The 6,098-nt window shown below is 54.4% G+C and overlaps 3 protein-coding genes across 3 annotated transcripts; 1 reads left to right on the forward strand and 2 right to left on the reverse strand.

Annotated features, from left to right (window-relative positions):
• Positions 1–1,177: 1,177 nt before the first annotated feature.
• Positions 1,178–3,368, reverse strand: LOC118726852 (cytochrome b5 domain-containing protein 1). Its single transcript, XM_036452112.1, has 4 exons — positions 2,849–3,368; positions 2,680–2,756; positions 2,318–2,536; positions 1,178–1,769 (listed from the first exon to the last, which is right to left on the reverse strand). The coding sequence occupies exons 1-4, from the start codon at positions 3,006–3,008 to the stop codon at positions 1,539–1,541; spliced, it is 687 nt and encodes a 228-aa protein (XP_036308005.1). The 5' UTR covers positions 3,009–3,368; the 3' UTR covers positions 1,178–1,538.
• Positions 3,369–3,558: 190 nt separating this feature from the next.
• NAA38 (N-alpha-acetyltransferase 38, NatC auxiliary subunit) lies at positions 3,559–4,404 on the forward strand. Its single transcript, XM_036452114.2, has 3 exons — positions 3,559–3,695; positions 3,897–4,080; positions 4,246–4,404. The coding sequence occupies exons 1-3, from the start codon at positions 3,615–3,617 to the stop codon at positions 4,356–4,358; spliced, it is 378 nt and encodes a 125-aa protein (XP_036308007.1). The 5' UTR covers positions 3,559–3,614; the 3' UTR covers positions 4,359–4,404.
• A 541-nt stretch (positions 4,405–4,945) lies between these two features.
• TMEM88 (transmembrane protein 88) lies at positions 4,946–6,033 on the reverse strand. The gene is made up of 2 exons (XM_036452113.2): positions 5,685–6,033; positions 4,946–5,584 (listed from the first exon to the last, which is right to left on the reverse strand). Exons 1-2 carry the CDS (start codon positions 5,892–5,894, stop codon positions 5,324–5,326), a joined length of 471 nt encoding a protein of 156 aa, XP_036308006.1. The 5' UTR covers positions 5,895–6,033; the 3' UTR covers positions 4,946–5,323.
• Between the last annotated feature and the right edge of the window lie 65 nt (positions 6,034–6,098).

Genomic DNA, 6,098 nt, shown 5'->3' on the forward strand with positions numbered 1-6,098 from the left:
ATTTTGACTTAATTAGCTCCTCTATTTACATTATCCCCGTCAAGCCTGTTATTGTAGAAAAAATATCTTGCAAAGTCAACCGTGCACCCTCACACTCCCTAAGAGGTGCAGGCCCATACTGTGCTATCTGCCTCCCTTTTGCTCCAGCATCCAAAGTGGCCCACTCCAAAGGCCCAACTCTAGTTTTTCCTGGAACCGGCATATACCCACCTCTTTGCCTGGAAAATGGCAGGAGAAAATTTTGCCATGGGATTAACCACGAAGTAGTCTCAATAGCTATTGCTCAGCTGATACTTAACCTCACTAACTCCTGTTTGTCTCTGCATACCTCTGCTAATAGCTGCAGAAAAAAAACAGCTGACTGAACAATAAGCCTACAGGCATTGCGTAATGAGCCTAGAACATTGAGATATTTCCTTTACAAGGAAAAGAATATGGACTTTGGGCAGACTTAGGTTTACCTCCTGGATCACTAACTAGTCTGCCTTAGTTCTATTAAATCTTGCTAAACTTCAAAAGATTTATCTGTAAAATAGTGGTAATGGGTAGTCATACTAAACAGTGTATAAAGCACATAATATCTAAACTGAATTACCTGGTAACCATTCACTTCCTTTCTTTCCCTTGGGTTTCAGCTGGCAAATACTATTCAGAAGGGAGATTAGCCAGTTTTGTATGGCCAATGATAGACATTTACTTTTTAAAAAAAATACATTTTATTGAAGAGAGATAGAGAGCTGGAAACATCGATGAGAGAGAAACATCGACCAGCTGCCTCTTGCACACCACCTACCGGGGATGTGCCCGCAACCAACGTACATGCCCTTGACTGGAATCGAACCTGGGACCTTTCAGTCCGCAGACTGACGCTCTACCACTGAGCCAAACCGGTTTTGGTGACATTTACTATTTCTGTCTCTGTAAATACCATCTTCCTGCAGCCATCCCATTTCCATCATTGAAAAAAAAAAAAATCGTTCCATCCCTCATCCCTGTATAGGATTTCTCTTTCTCTTACTATCAAGAAGTTCTACCTGAGCCCTAGCTGATTTGGTTCAGGGAAGAGAGCTGTAGCCTTTTGACCCAAGGGTCCTATGTTCAGTTCTGGTCAAGGGCACATACCCAGGTTGTGCCCTTGATCTCCAGTGGGGGAATGCAGGAAGCAGCCAATCAATGACTCATTATTAATGTTTCTCTCTCCCTCTCCTTTCTTTGAAATCAATAAAAATATATTTTTAAAGTTCTATCTGAACTCTATCCTCTTCTACATCTCCTTAGTCCAAGATATTTTGTCGTATCATTTAAAAAAAATTAACTTCTAACATTCTCCCTAATTTCCTCAGTAAATTATAATGGACCTGTGAAACTGGACCTTTATATCTCATAAGGGCATGGGAACCACAGGTCAATTCCCAGAGTAGGAAGTAAGTCTAGGTCCAGGCATTCTCCCACCCCATCCCCATCTCTTTTCCTACAAGGTACAGAAACAGCCAGATTCAAAATGTGTCTTGAGTCTACATGAGCATACATCTCCTTTCCTACAGCTCTGTGAGGTCATCGTTGAAGTAGAGCAGTATTGCAGGTGTGTGGAGTGCATCATCCATATTGAGAATATCAAATTCTTCCTCCTCATCCCGGATCCCGTTCTCTTCCAGGGTACATTCCATGTTCAAATTCTTCCCTTCGTATTTCCATGTGTAGCTGGCAGCATGTGCATTGTGGGGGAGGTAGCGGTGTAGGATTTCCCACATTGATTCTAGGGCCCCCACCTAGAACACAAAAGCATCCCGCTCTCAGAATTCGGGGTGGAACATACACACACACATTCCAAGCAAAAGGCCAAGAGCCCCAAAAATGAGCTGGGATCAGAGTGCCTCCCTTGGCAGATAGTTTCAGATACTCCACAGCCCCAGAAATGAAGGTGGAGCTCCAGCATGCAATGAACGGCACTAAAGACCGACCTGTCAGTGTGGCGGCCACTTCTAACAGATGGCCTAACAGGTCAAAGTCAAGCCACTGCCTGGTAACTTCATTCCCACAATAGACTATTGAGAGTCCAATTGCATTTGCTGTCCAAAACACAGCATGTAAGAGTTTCCATGGACCACCAGCACTAAGATACATAAATTGATGCCCTGACCTTATAAAGGAGTCTACTGGGGACCTAAGTGGTCTGCTTTTCTGGCTTGCATCTAAAAGGGGGTGAAAATACAGCTTCCACGGGTTAGGGAGAGTTGATGGCCTTAAGATCTCTCTGCTTGGAGATTTGCTGGGATTCCCAGTTCCCTCTAACCTGCCCCGGGGCATCAGTTCTCACCTCCAGTGTGTGCTCTTGCGTCGTGAGTGTGTTAATGATACGGATGTTCCGAGTCTTGGCGGACAGCCGACCCACTTCATAACGCGACCCCTGCCACCAGGGCTTCCCGAAATCGTTGGCCCAGTCGGAACGAGGCAGCTGAGGCGGAACGTGCAGAAAGCGGCCCCGGGGGGTGCGGTACCTCTGGGCACCAGTCAGCGGATCTATGTGCTTTCGGATCTTCGAAGCAGGATTTGGGGGAGGAGATGGGAGCAGTCACCCTCTCGGGCTCTGGCTAGCTCCTCTTTTTCCTCCCCATCCTCATTTTCCAATGCTCTCCCACCCCACCCGCACACACACACCCAGCACGAGGCAGAACTCACGTCCTTGGTCTTTGGGTCAAACCAGTGGCTGATGTCCTGACCCGCAACTTCCAAGATGGGTTTCAGCAGCAGGTCTCCTGGAAAGGGGCAGCCGCCGTCAGTTCTAGCCGCCCCCAAAACCAGGCACCCACAAAACACACCCGAAGCGGACCCCCAGTGTGGCCCTTACCTACGTGCTCTAGTGCCAACGGCGTTAGGTTGTATACGTTTCCCAGGTAAGACACCCAGAGGTCGTCCGGTTGGTTATGTTCAGCCACCTCAATCGGCGTGAAATACCGACGCCGGAAAAACTCAAAGTTTGGCCCGGCAACGAGGCCCCGGCGTGGCATGGCTCTTGCTCTATTAGTCGCCGGCTCCTTTCAAGTTTCTTCCTCGCTCATCACTACAGCCTCCCCCATCCTGGAGCTAAGACCAAAGCGTTTATTCGCTGACATGGAAACCATTGTCCCTTTTCAGCCACCGTCTACAGAGATCAAACGCTGGGTGGGCAAAGAGTAGCGGCGATCCATGGGAAACGTAGTTTGATTTCTGCTTTCAAATATTTGAGTTATGTCCTCAGGAGTTCCGGGGAGAATTCGGAGTGGCCTGGGCTATAGGGGATATTTAAGACAGACTTTCTCGCGAGTCAGAAAAAAGGGGGGAATTGTGCGATTTTGGAAAAAAAAAAAAAATCCTTGCTAAATTCCAGGGTTCTTAAAATATGTTAAAAAAAAAATTAGAGGTAAAGTTTCTCGCGATATCTTAATACATCCGGCATAATAGAACTCAGTGAGCCACAGCACTGGAAAGTAGAAGCTCGCGAGATCACTGCAGTAGCCGAAGAGGCGAGGTGATCTCGCGAAAGAAAAGGTGCCGGCAGAGCTCGCGAGATCTCAGACCACCGGACCCGAAAGGTTCTTAGGGAGTTGAAGGGCCTGGAGGAGGCCCCGGAACAAATGGCGGGAGCTGGGCCGACCATGCTGCTTCGGGAGGAGAATGGCTGTTGCAGCCGGCGTCAAAGCAGTTCCAGCGCTGGGGTTAGCGCGGGCTTGGGTTCCGAGATTGAGGGGCAGTCGGGGAGCAAGATGGGGGGGAGGGGGTGATGGGGCGGGGGGGACTGCAGCTCCCGGCAGCCTCCAGGATTAGCGTGAGCGCCCCGCGGGCTGTCGGGAGCTGTGGTTCCGCGGGCGGGCAGCGGCCCCGGCGGCGCGGTCTGAGCGCGTGTCCTGCCCGCGCAGGACTCAGACGGAGAGCGCGAGGACTCGCCGGCTGCGCGCGCCCGGCAGCAGCTGCAGGCGCTGCTCAACAAGACCATGCGCATTCGTATGTCAGATGGACGGACGCTGGTCGGCTGCTTCCTCTGCACCGACCGCGACTGCAATGTTATCCTAGGCTCGGCGCAGGAGTTCCTCAAGCCGTCGGGTCAGTGCTGGGGAATGCACCGCCGGGAATGCGGTGGAGCCTCACTCAGGCATTTCCCCTTTAGAGCCTGGCTGCCCCCTCATTTTGGGAGGCTGGCAGTCGTGGCTCAAAAGGGGCGGGGCCGACGCTGGCTTGCCTCCCTGATGTTCTGACCCTCCTTTCCAGATTCCTTCTCTGCTGGGGAACCCCGTGTGCTGGGCTTGGCCATGGTACCCGGACACCACATCGTTTCCATTGAGGTGCAAAGAGAGAGCCTGGCGGGGCCTCCCTATCTCTAACCATGATCGCGCATGCCTTTTAGACTTCATTAAACCTGTAACCCAAGTGGCCTGTATGTGTGTAACTGGGATGTCCGGACAGAGGTCCCACTTCCCACAGACTAGGCTTCCAGGAGTGCCACAGCACCTCAGGTTCGCGGGCGGCATGGGGGACAGGCTGCGCTTCGGACCAACAGGTCCCAGGGTGGACCCCTCCATCTTCCCTCCCACGCTGCTGCTCCAGAATTGCGGCGGGAGGGGGTGTCATCCTGCTCCGGAAGGCCCATTGTTTCCCTTCCTGGCCTGGCAACACTGAGTTCCTCTAAGCTGGGGTCAGAGAACGGGCTCGGGTCCCCAAGGGGAGCAGGGCAAGCGTCAAAGTCCAGGCCCTCTCCACTCTATTGGTGGGAGGTGACTTTGGGTTCAGGGACAGAGCCTGGGGCTGGTCAGGAAGAACAGGCTAATGCGATAAGGGAAGGCCTAGAGGCTGGGGGATGCTCCCGTCTGCACACTGGAGCCACACCCCCCTCCCGTTTCCTTTTCCTGGGCACATAGCAGTAGTGATAGTATTTGTACCACCCCTCTGTTCACAGGATCCAAGAAGCTCGTTCAGTTCATGAATTCTTTATTAATGTGTGATCGCTCCTTCCCCTCCGACCTCCCCCAGCAGCCTGTAAATTCTAGAGGAGCTGCCCGGAAAGGAGGGCACAGTGAGGTTCCGTTGTCCTATTCACAGGTGGGGGATGGGGCGGGAGTGTAGGTGCAGGGTCCAGCCCGGATATTCAGGATTCAGATACGGGTAGTAGAAAGAAGGGGTTTTCTGGAGTGGCGAGTTTTCACCAACGTTGGGTCCACAGAAGCTGCAGTTCGCCAAGGGGGCTCAGGTGGGGATGGGGCAGGGCAGGTCGGGAGACCCCCAGGCTTCATGTCCTTGGGCGGATTGAAAAAGAGGGCATTCGTCGGGGTTGTTCTTGACTCGAGGGTCCTCACACCCACACCTTTCCTGATGTGGGGACGGCCTGGGATGCCCGGATTTGCCGCAGCTGCGGGGAGCGCCGGCGCCGGTAAAGGGCTCGGCTGTAGGGCACGAGGCAGTCGGCGAGGTGGAGGCGCAGGCAGAGGCGGCGGTAGCTGGCCAGCGCGAGGACGAGCAGCGGCACGAGCAGCAGGAAGCCGGTGACCAGCAGGGCCGTGAAGCCCGGGTCCCGCAGGTGCGCCGTGCAAGGGGGTGCCTGGGAGCGCAGAAACTGCAGACGGGTGTCAGGCCCGCGCCAACAGCCGGGCAAGAAGTTGTGGCCCATAAACCCCGCCCCCGGCCCCACACGCACACCCGGGGCGCCCGCTCACCTGCGAGTGGCAGAGGAAGCCGAAGCCAAGCATGGTGACCGCCGGCAGCAGGATGGTCCCCAGCACCAGCGCCAGCAACAGGAGGTTGAAGGCGGCCACCAGCAGGTTCTGGGCGGTGACCAGCACGGCGCAGGCCCAGCAGTCCAGCGGGTCCCGGGGCTCCGGGCCGCCGTTGGGAACCGGTCTCTGCGCCCCGAGGACATCCGCCATGGCCTGCCTGGCTCCAGCCGCCCGGGCAGCGGCCTTATAGCCTCTTTCCTGCCCCTCCCCCGTCCGGCCTCGCCCAGCCCGCCCCCCTTATCCTGGAATGCGGCTCCAGGAGTAGCACCCCCCAGACCAGAGCTCTGGACATTCCACAGGCGCCTCTGGGGAGGGGTTCCCTCTGGCCGGGGTCTGGCCAATCTCCCCATCAAT

This window comes from Pipistrellus kuhlii, unplaced genomic scaffold (assembly GCF_014108245.1).
Source record: "Pipistrellus kuhlii isolate mPipKuh1 unplaced genomic scaffold, mPipKuh1.p scaffold_m20_p_23, whole genome shotgun sequence".
In the NCBI taxonomy this organism is placed as follows: domain Eukaryota; kingdom Metazoa; phylum Chordata; class Mammalia; order Chiroptera; family Vespertilionidae; genus Pipistrellus; species Pipistrellus kuhlii.

Bases quoted from the DNA above. Each gene is read 5' to 3' on its own strand.
- LOC118726852 (XM_036452112.1), bottom strand. From the start codon at position 3,008: ATGCCACGCCGGGGCCTCGTTGCCGGGCCAAACTTTGAGTTTTTCCGG. The intron at 2,757-2,848 runs GTAAGGGCCACA...GCCCCTTTCCAG, and splicing joins GTTGGCACTAGAGCACGTAG to GAGACCTGCTGCTGAAACCC. The intron at 2,537-2,679 runs GTGAGTTCTGCC...CCTGCTTCGAAG, and splicing joins TTGACCCAAAGACCAAGGAC to ATCCGAAAGCACATAGATCC.
- NAA38 (XM_036452114.2), top strand. From the start codon at position 3,615: ATGGCGGGAGCTGGGCCGACCATGCTGCTTCGGGAGGAGAATGGCTGT. The intron at 3,696-3,896 runs GTTAGCGCGGGC...CTGCCCGCGCAG, and splicing joins AAAGCAGTTCCAGCGCTGGG to GACTCAGACGGAGAGCGCGA. The intron at 4,081-4,245 runs GTCAGTGCTGGG...CCTCCTTTCCAG, and splicing joins GGAGTTCCTCAAGCCGTCGG to ATTCCTTCTCTGCTGGGGAA.
- TMEM88 (XM_036452113.2), bottom strand. From the start codon at position 5,894: ATGGCGGATGTCCTCGGGGCGCAGAGACCGGTTCCCAACGGCGGCCCG. The intron at 5,585-5,684 runs GTGAGCGGGCGC...ACCCGTCTGCAG, and splicing joins GCTTCCTCTGCCACTCGCAG to TTTCTGCGCTCCCAGGCACC.